The sequence below is a fragment of the Mus musculus genome, chromosome 3 (assembly GCF_000001635.26).
Source record: "Mus musculus strain C57BL/6J chromosome 3, GRCm38.p6 C57BL/6J".
Classification (NCBI taxonomy): domain Eukaryota; kingdom Metazoa; phylum Chordata; class Mammalia; order Rodentia; family Muridae; genus Mus; species Mus musculus.
This window is the reverse complement of record NC_000069.6, coordinates 148829511-148842628: the sequence shown is the minus strand read 5'-3', so window position 1 is coordinate 148842628 and position 13118 is coordinate 148829511. Positions and strand designations below refer to the sequence as shown.

Below are 13118 nucleotides of genomic sequence, written 5' to 3'. Positions count from 1 at the left end.
GTGGTTAAGGTGATGAAGGACACACATGCGTGTATCCTAAAGAAACATTTTCAAGGACATGCTAAGCCAATCCATTTTACCAAATACTTTCCAGGTCTTTCTCTATTCTGATTTTTCCCATTTCTGTGCTCATTAGTTAAAACACTACACTGTCACAGGCTAACACCGAATTTTAGCATAGATGGTGTTGATCAGTTTGGATCGATCCCCTTCCCTCTTTGATTTGCTGTGTCCCTGATGTTTTGCAACATCCCTTTGTATTACTTTCATTGGCCTGTTTTATTTTCTTATCTGTGAATTTGCTGTTCTCAACATTTCACAATTTCTCTGAGTTTTGTATGTGTTCTGGTCACTAATTTGTTGAGGATTATATAGTTTAAAAATACTCCGTTCCTTTCCTTTATTAGCAAAGTTAAAGGTATTGTTTTACATAGTAATAGGGTACAATTAATTAATTAATTAGTCTTTAACTATAGGGCTAAAGTTTTTGATATCTAAGAAGTCTTATCTTTGCTTCCTGCTTTAGAAACCTTCCTCTACTTGAACTTCATAAGGACCCCATCCATCCTTTATAACTTTGTACATTGATAAGATTAAAGCTTTGTTGTTTTACACTTGGCTTTAGTCTTTCTAAAGTTTGTTTCATTGTTCTTTGTGGTAGAAGCAACTAATCTGGCCTTTTCCATACGGATAAACCAGTTCTCTCTGAACTTTTATAAGCACATCATATGCTCTCTTTCCTGTCTCTGACATCCATCAAGGCTCTACCGAGTCAGCGTGTGAGTAAAGTCTCATACTCCTGGCTTTTGTGTGTTTCTGTTTTGTTTTCTGTGAGGCTAGTGGCTTGTGAATCTTTCAGCATCTCTCCTTGTGGAAATTCCTTGGCTGTCTTTGTGTACGTCCCATGCATATGAATTTTAAAATCAATTTTTGAAGTTCCATGTACTCATAAGGTCTTATTCGAATATTTATTAGAATTAAGCTCACTTATAGATTGTTGAAGTTCCTAAAACTAAAAGGCATCCTTACGTCCTAGCTTATTTCTTAATTATGCTTCCTGTGAATAATGAGCTGGTGTTCCCTTGCCCCCCCCCCCCCGTTTCCTTTGGTTTTGGTTTTGTTTTGTTTTTAATTACTATCACATAGCATCTTATGGTGGTGATAAATAAAGCACACTGGTGACTGTCACTCTTTCTTAAAGTGTGTGTGTTTTGGTCATCCGGGGGCATTAGGCACCCTAATTAGTCTTGACAGGAAACCCTTCGGCTCAGGCAGTGGTTTTTTATTCCTTTTATTTTGAAAAGTTATTTTTTAGCAAGTTGAAATATACCAGTTTTTTCTGCTAATCTTTAATTTTTAAATTTCAATGAGTTTTACTATTGTTATCTAATATATTAATTAATTACACTTGCTGATTTCTTCAGGCTCTTATGTTTAAAGTGTGTCCATATTGCATAGTTTACTAAGGATTGTTTTTGCAACAATTTATTCAGTAAGAAGCTTATTAAGTGATCAGTACACATAGGTATCTTGTTTTCTGAAAGGAGATGGAAAATTTATTTAAAATTAAGTATGCAGAAAACTATGAATTGGTATATCAATGGTCAGAAACCACTGAAGGTCTGTAGTTTCTTTCAGTCCGTTTTAATTTCCCGAAATGTTTCTGTTCTCTGTCTCACTGCTTAGTGGCTGATGCAAACATATTTTGATTAGATTGATTACCTCATAACCATTGCTTCATTTCTTCTAAAACCAGTAACCATGTGTAGTATTAATCTGCTTGTAGAAATTTCAGATTAGTTTTCTTTTCTATGAGCGTAATTTTTAAGCTAAAAAGCAAATATAACTTAGATGAAATTAGTTCATTATTACATGCGAGTCTGGCACATTTCAATTTGCATGAAAATTAAGTATATTTTGTTTTATGTGCTCTTTAAGAGAAATAATTAGGAATTGATAGCCCCATTCAATGTAGGGAGGAAATAACTATATATCAGAGGTGCAAGGGTGTGTGTGTGCCCACATGCACGTGTGTGCTGAGTATTTTGCTGTTTGGTTGTGTTGGCAGGGTCTCATCTGGTCAGGTTGGCTTGGGGTGCTCTGTGTAACTGAGGATGGGTTTGACCTCATATTTCTCGTGTCTGTCCCCACGTGGGCTCTGTGATGACTCTCTGGGCCTTTTTGTTGGGTGTGGGAGAAATACTTGTTAGTTTCCCTGCTGCATCTCTTGCCCATCACACAAAGAACCTGACATGAACAGCTGCTTGATACCTTCCAGCTTGCACCAGTAAGACCTCAGTCATCTGCATCTGCATCTGCACTGGTTGGAGTCAGAAGGTGCAGGGGCTTCATTATATAAGCTTGCTATTGAGTGTTTTGATTTGGGGCTGAATTCCTTCCAAGGATCTTTGAACACCAGTGTTTTCATATTTACAACAAAACAAAATTTAAGAATAGTGTGTAAGGGTACAGAGAGTGCAGGGGTGTTTTTATATGGACAAAGGGAGTGAAGTCACATCTGCCTGTTGACAGCTTTTCCTGAGTGTACCTTACTCATTTCACTGCTTGTAGAAATTAGAAAAACATGTAACTGCCAACTTGATGCACAGAATGCTATTAAAATTCCTCTACCTAGAAAGAGGTGTCCCTGTGTGGCGAAGGCTTTCAGGTTTGCACTTTAAACTCGGTGTCCACTAAGAGGGGGTCTTTGGAAAGTTAACTTACTACAAAAACCCCAGATGATAAAGTGTTGCAAAGAGAAAGTATAATTCCTGTGGCCTTCATTCTCCTTTGTCAGTTTACAGTTTAAACGATGTGTTTCCCTTCCTCCCCCTCCCTTTTTTCTTTGTTTTATCCAGTTTTAGAAGTTGCTGTCCTCAGCACGGAAGGGCAGGTCCAAGACTTTAAATTCCCTCTGGGCTTAAAGGGGTTGGGCAGCTCCATCCAGCTCTCTGCCAACACGGTCAAACAGAACAGCAGGAATGGTGAGACCACACTGCCTTGCCTTGCTCTTCTCTTCGCCTCTCCTCTTCCCTTCCCACCCTACTTCCCCCTCTTTTTTTTTTTTTTTAAGTTTTGAATTGAACCTGTTCTGTCTTGATAATTTATCTTTAACACAATGGAAATGGCTTAGCATTTAAAATAATTCCTATCACTTTCTCCATAAACTTAACGTATGTCTCTTTAGAGAGTCTATTTAGAGAGATTTTCTCTCTTTCTCTTTCTCATTTTTTCCCTCCTCCTCTTACCACATGGTCTTTCATCCCGAGCAATGGTGTGGTGAGTCCTATGGCTGTGTCTTCCTTCCTTCCTAGGGCTGGCCAAGCTGGTATTCATCATTTACCGGAGCCTGGGACAATTCCTAAGCACTGAGAACGCAACCATAAAGCTGGGTGCAGACCTCATGGGTCGGAACAGCACCATTGCGGTGAACTCTCCCGTCATCTCCGTCTCCATCAATAAGGAGTCCAGCCGCGTGTACCTGACAGATCCCGTGCTTTTCACACTGCCACACATTGATGTAAGCTAATGTATGCTAATGAAGTCACAGAAGGTTTTAAACCCCAGAGAAAGGAAGGCCGAGCTGTCACCATCACCGGACTGAGAGCGAGGGTGCCTGGGTGGGAGAAGACCTTTCCATTTGAAATTTAAATGTTGGGCTGGGTCAGAGACACAAGTTTATTTAAGTCTGTGAACATAGAATTAACTGAGCCGGGTTCAGTGATTATTAGAACTTAAGTGTATTCTTAATGAAAGCTAATTCAGTAATCAACAGGAAAATGTAAATGACTTTAATCTGCTTCTGGATGGAGATCAACTCTTACCTTAGCAGCAGGGTAGCCGCGTGCTCACTCTTAAGACACTGCTCTTGCAGCATGGCCAGCCATTCGTTTTGTAATTAGTTACATTGGGCTCATTGGGTATAAATGCTGACCTGGCGAATAGGAAGACCTAAGTTTGATTCACTCAAAGCCATGAAAAGAAGCTAGGCACGGTAAAATCCACAGCGTCTTTAGCCTCCTTGGAAAGCCTCAGGCCACTGAGAGACCATTGCCAGAGGCTGTCTTCTGACTGCCACTTGATGAGGTATACACACACACACACACACACACACACACACACACACACACCTACACCTTTATGCACATGCATGCATATGTATGAATGCATGCATGCGTGCATACAAAAATTAATTCTTTTGGGGTCAACTTTAATCCAAGATTATGTTTAGAAAATTCAGAATTGAGGAGGCGTGGCCTGTCTGAGGGGCCTCACAGCATCCCTGGATACCTAAGTGACCGTGATGTTGGAAGAAGGCCAGCTGTTCCGTGTAGAGTGAATGAGTGCCCAAGGAAGGCCAAGTGCCAGGACAGTCCAGAATAGGCTGTGTGTTCCGAGCCTATCTATCAGCTGCTGTATTTGATTCCCTCCTGAGAGCCTTACAGTGCCACTACATTTCAAATGTATTCGATGCATCACTTGCAAATAACCAAAACACCCTTTTTTTTTTTTTTTTTTGACTCTCGGTCCTTACAGAATTTTCTCAGAACAAATTCACAACTTTAATCTTGTATCAGAGAAGGGGCGAATTGTGGGGCGGGGGAGATTCTAATATACCTATCAGTAGGTAAAATCATCAGATGAAAATTGTAATCGTGTGAAATGGGTCTCCAGTAATTTAGAGTACACGTTAGAGTGTTTCGGACTATAAAACCCCCTTTAAGCTAGATACGTGCCTGGATAACGTAGTCCACAATTTTGCTGATGAAAAACTTTATAGTCCGAAACATGCAAAGTTTAATCTAAATTACCTTTTTACACATATTAAACAATTGCTGTTGCCATCTTTGAGTGTAAAATCCTAATTTTATCTTGTCATTTTATTTCCCAGCCTGACAATTATTTCAATGCAAACTGCTCCTTCTGGAACTACTCAGAGAGAACCATGATGGGATATTGGTCTACCCAGGGCTGCAAGCTGGTTGACACTAATAAAACTCGCACAACGTGCGCTTGCAGCCACCTAACCAATTTTGCTATTCTCATGGCCCACAGGGAAATTGCGGTAAGTATTTGCACTTCTAATTAGTCGCAGGGAAAGACCTGCGAGATTCGAAACAGTTTGTGTAATAGTCCGTCTTTGGGTGCTTATCATAACTAAAAAGCAAACAAAGTAATGCGGGTTTCTAATCGTTTTCACAGTCCTTGTTTGTTCGGAAGGCTTGGCCCTTCCTTTCTCAGTCAACAAATCTGTTACATTCCTGTTCCTACCCACCCTGGCAGGCAGATGTTTCAGAGGCAACCAAGGATCTTTAGAAATGGGAGCATATGCATACAGCATGGGCTCCCCGGTGCGGGGTCCCTCTCCTATCTTGAATTATGGACTCTTAGCTGCAATGTTGCTGTAAGAGTTGGCACATGGTGTAGAGCTGCTGTCTTCCCTACCAGAGAAGCTTCTGGAATGGGCCCACAGAGTTCTTCCTGCTGTTAGAGAGAAAGATAGTAGATAAGGAAACATGTTCAATCCACAGAGCACGGGGTCAGGCTGGGGTTCAGTGGGTGACGACGGTTCCCTTAGCATGAGAACAACTCCGTTCACCCCTAGACCCTGCTCACTCCCGCACGTCCAGTGTACAACTCTTAGTTGTATCAGGTTCGCCTGTGTCTTTTATTTGTCTCTCGGCGAGTCTGTAGGTACTCAAAGAGCAAAGAGAAACTTAAAATTTGGATTATATATTAGCTGCAAAATCATTAAACTGCCATTCATGTTCATTGTAACTCGTTTTGATCCCATGTAAATATTTTTTTATGCCATCTTTGAAGTAGTTATTTTTCAAAGATTTGGCCTCTTGCATCATCCTCTAGATAAAATCTCACCGGTCATTAGATCATTTTTGAGGAGTAAATCCTGAAAGGCAGCCTTTACCTCCGTCAACAGTCAACATCTTTATCTATGGGCCTGTGTTTGAACACATGAATATTCCTCATCAGACCCTTGGGTGGAAGGTGCTGTCCCTCCGCCTGGTAACGTGGAATGCTGACGTCATTTCCGCTTTCTGTCTTCCAGTATAAAGATGGAGTGCACCACCTGTTGCTGACAGTCATCACCTGGGTGGGCATCGTTGTCTCCCTCGTCTGCCTGGCTATCTGCATCTTCACCTTCTGTTTCTTCCGAGGGCTACAAAGTGACCGCAATACTATCCACAAGAACCTTTGTATCAACCTTTTCATTGCTGAATTTATTTTTCTCATCGGCATCGATAAGACAAAATACACGGTAAGCACCCGCTGAGTTCGCTGACCTTGGCCCTGTGGTGGGTTTGTCCGTTAGCTGTGGATATCCGTGCGATGCTGATACTCCTATTTTCCCTCGTTGTTTGATGCAGTTGATGGTCTGGTGAAGGATAAATTGTAATAAATTATAAGATAACTCAGTCAGTAATGTTATTACGAATGTATTCACTTCATGTATTAAAGAACAAGTGCGTTTTTCTGCCCATCCTGAAATGAAGGCGCATTTCCCAAATTCCTACTTAGCTTCCATAGGCATCCTGAGCAGCGGTCTTTCCTTCATGCTGAAAGTGTTCATTCCCCATCACAAGGCCTCCGTGTCAGACAGAGAGCATAGTTCATTTCTGTATTGCCCTGCATTCATCTGCGATGACTTCAAGAATGCCCCAGAAACAAAAAGGAATAATCCTATAAAATTAGAGTGAGGCTATCTGTCATTAAAGCAAACTTAAATTCCATCATAGAGATTAGAGATAATGGGTCTGCATACAAACGGCCTACAGACTTGTGAAGCAAACATCTGCAGGTGGATATGAGGGGTCAGAGTGGGGGCTTCGAGGAGGGAATTTAAAGGTCTGTCTCCCTATGCTATATTTAATTTCAAAATAGTACTGGTTTACAGTGAGGATGTCTGGCGCACTTGACGGTGTGTTCTTCAAGTATTGTACGCTTGATATTCACCGCGCCTTTAACTTGTGTCCACTTACGGAAGGTATTTAAGACACTCGCGCTTCTGCCACTGACTGCTTGAGAGCTGAGGAGCAGGCACTACACTATGTACTCAACAGAAGCAATTGTGTCTTTCCTTCACAGATTGCATGCCCCGTGTTCGCAGGGCTTCTTCACTTTTTCTTCCTGGCTGCTTTTTCCTGGATGTGCCTGGAAGGTGTGCAGCTCTACCTAATGTTGGTTGAGGTTTTCGAGAGCGAATATTCAAGGAAGAAATATTACTATGTCGCTGGGTACCTGTTCCCGGCCACAGTGGTCGGCGTCTCAGCAGCCATTGACTACAAGAGTTACGGGACAGTCCAGGCGTAAGTAATTGCAAGTGACCTGAGTGGTTTTCAAGTGAATAATTTTTTAAAGCCTGTTAGCTGTCAGCCGTGGTCCTTGACAGACTAAAATAGCATCTGAAAGCTTTATTGGGGGAGAGAATGGACACACGGTGCACAAATTACAATCAAGTCTTCTGTAATTTTCTGGGTTCAAAGGATTTGTTCTCTGGTGGGGCAGATTCTAAATTATGGACTTTCTTTTTTAACACAAAAGATTGACCTGAAATGAATTGAAAAAGTAAATAACTTTTGGCCTCAGAAATGTATTAAGTAAAAATTCTCCTGAACGTACACATCTGACTTAAGCTAGCGCTTTTGTTAACTCACTCTGTATGGCTGATTCCGTGAATAGCGGCTGCGCATTCCTTCCTGCATGGTGTGCTTTGAATTTTTTTTTTTTTTTTCGAGACAGGGTTTCTCTGTGTAGCCCCAGCTGTCCTGGAACTCACTCTGTAGACCAGGTTGGCCTCGAACTCAGAAATCCGCCTGCCTCTGCATAATATTTTTACAACGGACTTTGAGAGTATTAAAATATAGTCACTCTCTCTTGTTACTAAAAAAAAAAAAAAAAAAAACACAGATATGTACAGAGAGTGGCAGAAGGAAGACATCACCTCACTTCATTTGCGGAAGACATAAATTTGACTTCCAACTCCATTTGTTTTTGTTTTTTTTTTCTCTCTGATAAAATTAGCTAATAAGATTTACTTATAGTCAAGGAACCCATGACATTACAGATAGTGAAAGACGAATAAGGACAATTCAGTGAGGATTCAGAATTCTATGAAATAGGAACCGCTAGCGAACGTATGTCTTAATGAGTTTATGCGCTATATATGTTAATGGGGCAGAGCTGCGAGGGTTTCTTTCTCCCCTTGCCTTTGTCCATTCCTGATGGAGGTATTTACTCTATATTGTTTTGCTACTGATTCCATCTGAGTTGCTTACGCTTTAAACTCTGTTAAGCAGTTTAATTCTGATCAACTTGGGAAGCATTTTTGAAGACTGCATCCCTAGTTTGAAAATGGCAGCCCATTGTGGAGTAGTGGTTGGCATCATTTCTAATCAAGGGGCTGGGGTGGGCTGGGGTAGGCCTTCAGTTTTCCTCTGAAAACTTCTATCCCATCCCGGGCCTAAAGTCAACCTGTTGTGGGTTGAAGTAAATGAATCGCTCAAATTTGTTGGGTCAAAGCCGACTCGGAATTATTAATAAAATTCCTCTCGCCCCTGCTTAATGTATTTTCAAAGGCAAATGAAGGGGTGGTTTCTTGGCTGGACTTTTGTGGCTCTGTGTCTCTGCTTAATGTAAGGATCCAGGAAAGCTACTTAGTGCATTCTCTTTCCTTCCCAACAGTTGCTGGCTTCACGTTGATAACTATTTCATATGGAGTTTCATCGGGCCTGTTACTTTCATTATTCTGGTAAGTAGACTCCATGGCCACAGCCTTTCCAGTTGCTTCTGCAACAGAGGCACTCAAAGACACACTCTCCCACTGCTAACTGTACAGTCGAAGATGTAAGCATGCCTACTCAAAGGACATCGCTGCATAGTATGTCTAGACTCATTATTGAAGGTTGTTCATTGGCTAATTGACTATGCCTGAAAACTACCTCTCCTAGGAGAATTAACTAGTGTTTCAAATAAATTCCGAAAGGAAAGGTCAGCCCTCAATCCGTAAAGCCCTTGCTATGCAAGCATGAAGACCTAATAAGCGCCATCTCAGTAGCCATGTGAAAGACATGCAAGTATAGCACGGAGAACCTGTGAGCCCCGACTCGGCAGGACAGAGACAGTAAGGCCCTGGCCCTTCAGGCAGAGCAGAGCAGTCGAGTCTTCAGCTTCGTCTCAGAACAGGCAGTAAAGGGATGAGGAGGGACACCTGGCGTGGAACTATAGTTCTTTCACAGAGGTACAAAGCAAAACTGAAAGTAGCGACGGATGCCCGTGTAAGCCACTGATGTGTCGTCAGTGTTCTTGCGTGATGCTTTCTTTCGCATTAGGTTGTTCTACCGAGGTTATGGCCCCAGCTCTGGCTTTTAGTTCATGTGAGCACGTTCTCGGGTGCGTTCTAGAATGAAGTGACTAATGGCTGCCATGTAATGTTAACATTCCTTACAGACATGGGCTTCTTACAAAGCCCATTTGGACTTGAAAACTAAATACAAAAGGCAGCTTTAAGTATGTTTGGGACATAAAAATGTTACATGTTACATATTTTGTTGTGTAAGATTTATATCTATAAAGATGCACACTAATACATGAAAACCGTTTTTTCATTTGGAAAGTAATTTACTGTGTACCAAGTAAGAAAGTGGTCTAGGTATTCTATTTAGTGCATCGCCCATTTTCTGTGAATGCCCACCATGCATTAGTCTTTGTTCACATTTATTCTCTATTCTGCCTTCAGACTGAACTATGAAGGGCTTTGGATAACATTGTTCCCAACCTAAAAACAAGCCAAAGAAACCAGTAGGGAGCAATTGCATAAGGATATCCTCGAGATTCTGAGACCGATCGCTTTGCCCTCTAATAAGCCCAGCACAGAGAGAATGCAAAACAATATCTTAAAATACAATGTCTCATCTAAATGGATTAATAAGATCTTATAGCATATGTATACTGAAAACACCTAAGTAGATACTGTGGTGATACAAGGCATTTAAAATCTAATTTCGACACGAGTCTTAATAATATAAACTATATTATATACTGTCTCTGTAAGGTATCCTTATAACAAAACATTTCTTGTGATTCCAAGAAAATACATTGTGAATTCTAACTTTTCTGAGTTTAAACCACTTTAACACTAGTATTAAATCGGTATACCTTTATACTGATCTCTGAAGAAGAATAAGAGGCTATGAGAAATAAAACTTCCTACTTAATGCCTTTCTATAGAATGTCTTGCCTACAGGCACTGGACTTATTATATCTATGAGGAAAGTGCCAGTTAGTAATGAGCAGGGGGAAACCATTAGTATGCCTGAAATGGTTTAATGAAGCCTTGGATCATGACACGTCAGGAGCTGTTCTTATCATTTGGACAGCTCCATCTGCATCATTAATAATTAATTCAGTTCAGTGAGAGTTCAGCTCACATACTCACTTAGAAGTCTTCTTCAGAGAACACCTCTCTGGCTGCTCGTCCAGGGGAAATCGGTTTCTGCTTGGCTAACAGCAGAGATCTGGAGACACAAGCGAGGTCTTAGACTTGCATTTGCCAGGGAGCAAAAGCTCCAGGGAGGACAAAGAGGCTTGGAACATGTGCAGTTCAGCCAGGTTATTTCGGAGCGCTGTTTCTGGTCTTCTGTCTTATCATATCCATGTCGGCCCTGCAAGCTGTGAGATGAATGTTAAGCCGCTGAGCCCAGGCAGATCTGATTCCGTGGAGCGAGTTGATGACCATGAGACAAACTATGCTTTCCTCTAATGCCTGGGAATCTCCCTTTTGTAAAAACTCTTTTTGTATGGTCATGCTAGTGATATAGGTGATATTTAATCAATAATAATATATGCAGTTATGTTATGGGTATTATTAATCATTGGAAGATTGCCCCAGTTTCGTTGATTGGTTGGTTGATTATCCATCTATCATCTTATCTCTCTGTTCTAATCTTTTCTATCTATTCTTCCTGTCTATCTATTTGCTGAGTAGAATTTTTCCCCTTCTGCTGCCCCTTTAGGCTTGTTCTTACCCACTTGCACACACAAGCCCACAGTGTAGTGTTAATGTAGGATTAATTCCTGTTGATTCCTGGGTGAATTGCTTGTTACCCAGTCATCACCCTATCCATTTAGGGTACATGCATACCTAACAGAGTTCTAATAACATAAATTTACCGATTTATGTGAATAATTGGGCTTAGACAAAGCTTTGCCTGTCTAGCCTAACACTTTTCCTTACCCCCTGATATATACTCTTTGAAACTATCCTCAAATATTATGTTTAAACTCATTAGTATTAAATAGTATTTGTGTTGGGGGTAGCAACAAAGGGCAGAGGGTGGGGCAGAGGATGTCCTACTAAGACAGGACAAGGGGCAAGAGCAGGGACTGTGGCCTTCTAGTGAGAAACAGGGAAATACCTGGTTATTGTCATTTCTTGATTTTTCAAAGCTTATAGAAGTCAGTAAAAATAAAATAGAGAAAGAAAAAAGTTAGAAGTAAATTTTATTGACTTATTATTTCATTTAACTTATTTTGTTACTTTGAAAAGACAAAGCAGAAAATACTAGTATGGACTAGAACAGCACTTATGTCTTGGGAAAGGTGCACAGAAGGAAACTCAAGTGTGTGGACAGTAGTCTACTTGAACACCACCTGTTTTGTCTTGATGTGACTTTTCTGAACCATTCTTTTTATGGAAGCTGCTTTTATTTGCTTTTCTGGGTCTCGATCTGAGCCCGCCCCCCCCCCCCAGTTCCATTTTAAGATTGTCAGGAAGAAGTAGAGGAGAAGGTGGCAGTTGGAAGTGTATTAAAATATGCTAAGTGGAGAAGCCATAATTCTTTGGTGGGGTGAGCTGCCTCCTGAAAAATCATAGTAACATTATTTATTCTATGACACGAGTTTAGCATTAAAATATTCAAACGCTGGATCAGTGGAGAGTGTGAGACACTAGTGTGCTCCGCTCCATACTCTCTTTCATTCCAGGAACACCCTCTGTGTGTGATGGTGGGTGGCCTCCTCACTGCTCAATATCTATGCCATAAACAATTCTTCCATTTCTCAGTATGCTACAAATAATATATGTCACTGAAATTTTATTATTTAATAGGCATGGAGAAAACTCTTAGATGGACAGTATTTTTTTGCCATCTTGTGCCTTAAAAGCTAACCTTGTGAGCCTCCTTTTATAATTAATTTGTAATTAATTTGTTTAGAAATAATGGCATTTTGTCCTACTAAACATACACTTGCTCCATTATTTCTGTGTTTTCAAGTCATTTTTCTTCAGAGGCTAAGGCCTGTGTGAGTTAACTGAAAGTTCTATGACAGTATGTCATTAGCTATCATTTGCTTTTTCCATTTCTTTAAATTTTGTAGACACTCGAAAAACAATTTGAATACAAAAACCCATTAAGCATTTTATTATTTTTTCTGTCATTTTTTGCATTTTATTTTTCCTTAAAGTGATTATCATTTCAGTCTTCTTAATACACTTAATCTTAAAAGCTAAGATAGGTGTGGTGTATGCATCGTTAATTCCAGCACTTGGAAGGCCAAGTTCTAGGCTAGCCGGAACTACATAGTGAGACTGTGTATCAAAAACAAACAAACAAACAAACAAACAAACAAACACATCCTCTCCATTCAGAGCACTCAAAGAGGGTTGAAAGATTTCATCTACCTCTGTAAAGAAGGACATTGCATTCAGGAGTTGGAGTCCATTGGTTTGTTTACCTTGACATTGGGTGGTTTGTGTTCAGTATATTGAAATGTAGAGTGTCAGCAGCTGCCACCCTAACTAATACACTGGCATCTAACAGATTCCCAGCAGAGCCTGGGCTTGCTACAGTGTTCTGCCTTTCAGCCATTCTTTAATGTTACTAGTTAAGGCTACTGCTACTTAAATAGAAAATTAATGGCACTGTTGATTTTTTTTTTTTCCCTTTTTAAAACTGTTAGGAATCCTTCTTACCATAATCCTTTACAAAGTCATCAGTGTTTACTCCATTGCTACAGAGGGTTCTAATTTCTCAGAGGCTGAGTCCATCTTAGGTGTCCACAGCAGGATAAACACACCCTTATATAGCACAGGCTAGGCACTT

The 13118-nt window shown here is 40.6% G+C and overlaps 1 protein-coding gene across 51 annotated transcripts in view; it reads left to right on the top strand.

Annotated features, from left to right (window-relative positions):
• Adgrl2 (adhesion G protein-coupled receptor L2) overlaps positions 1–13118 on the top strand; it is a 173511-nt gene that overhangs the window by 146468 nt on the left and 13925 nt on the right. For all 51 annotated transcript variants that reach the window (NM_001081298.1, XM_006502433.4, XM_030252944.1 and 48 more), the window contains 6 exons: positions 2859–2984; positions 3315–3520; positions 4892–5065; positions 6068–6277; positions 7105–7325; positions 8701–8767. In NM_001081298.1, the coding sequence (NP_001074767.1) occupies positions 2859–2984; positions 3315–3520; positions 4892–5065; positions 6068–6277; positions 7105–7325; positions 8701–8767 (1004 nt within the window). The remainder of the gene's footprint in view (positions 1–2858; positions 2985–3314; positions 3521–4891; positions 5066–6067; positions 6278–7104; positions 7326–8700; positions 8768–13118) is intronic.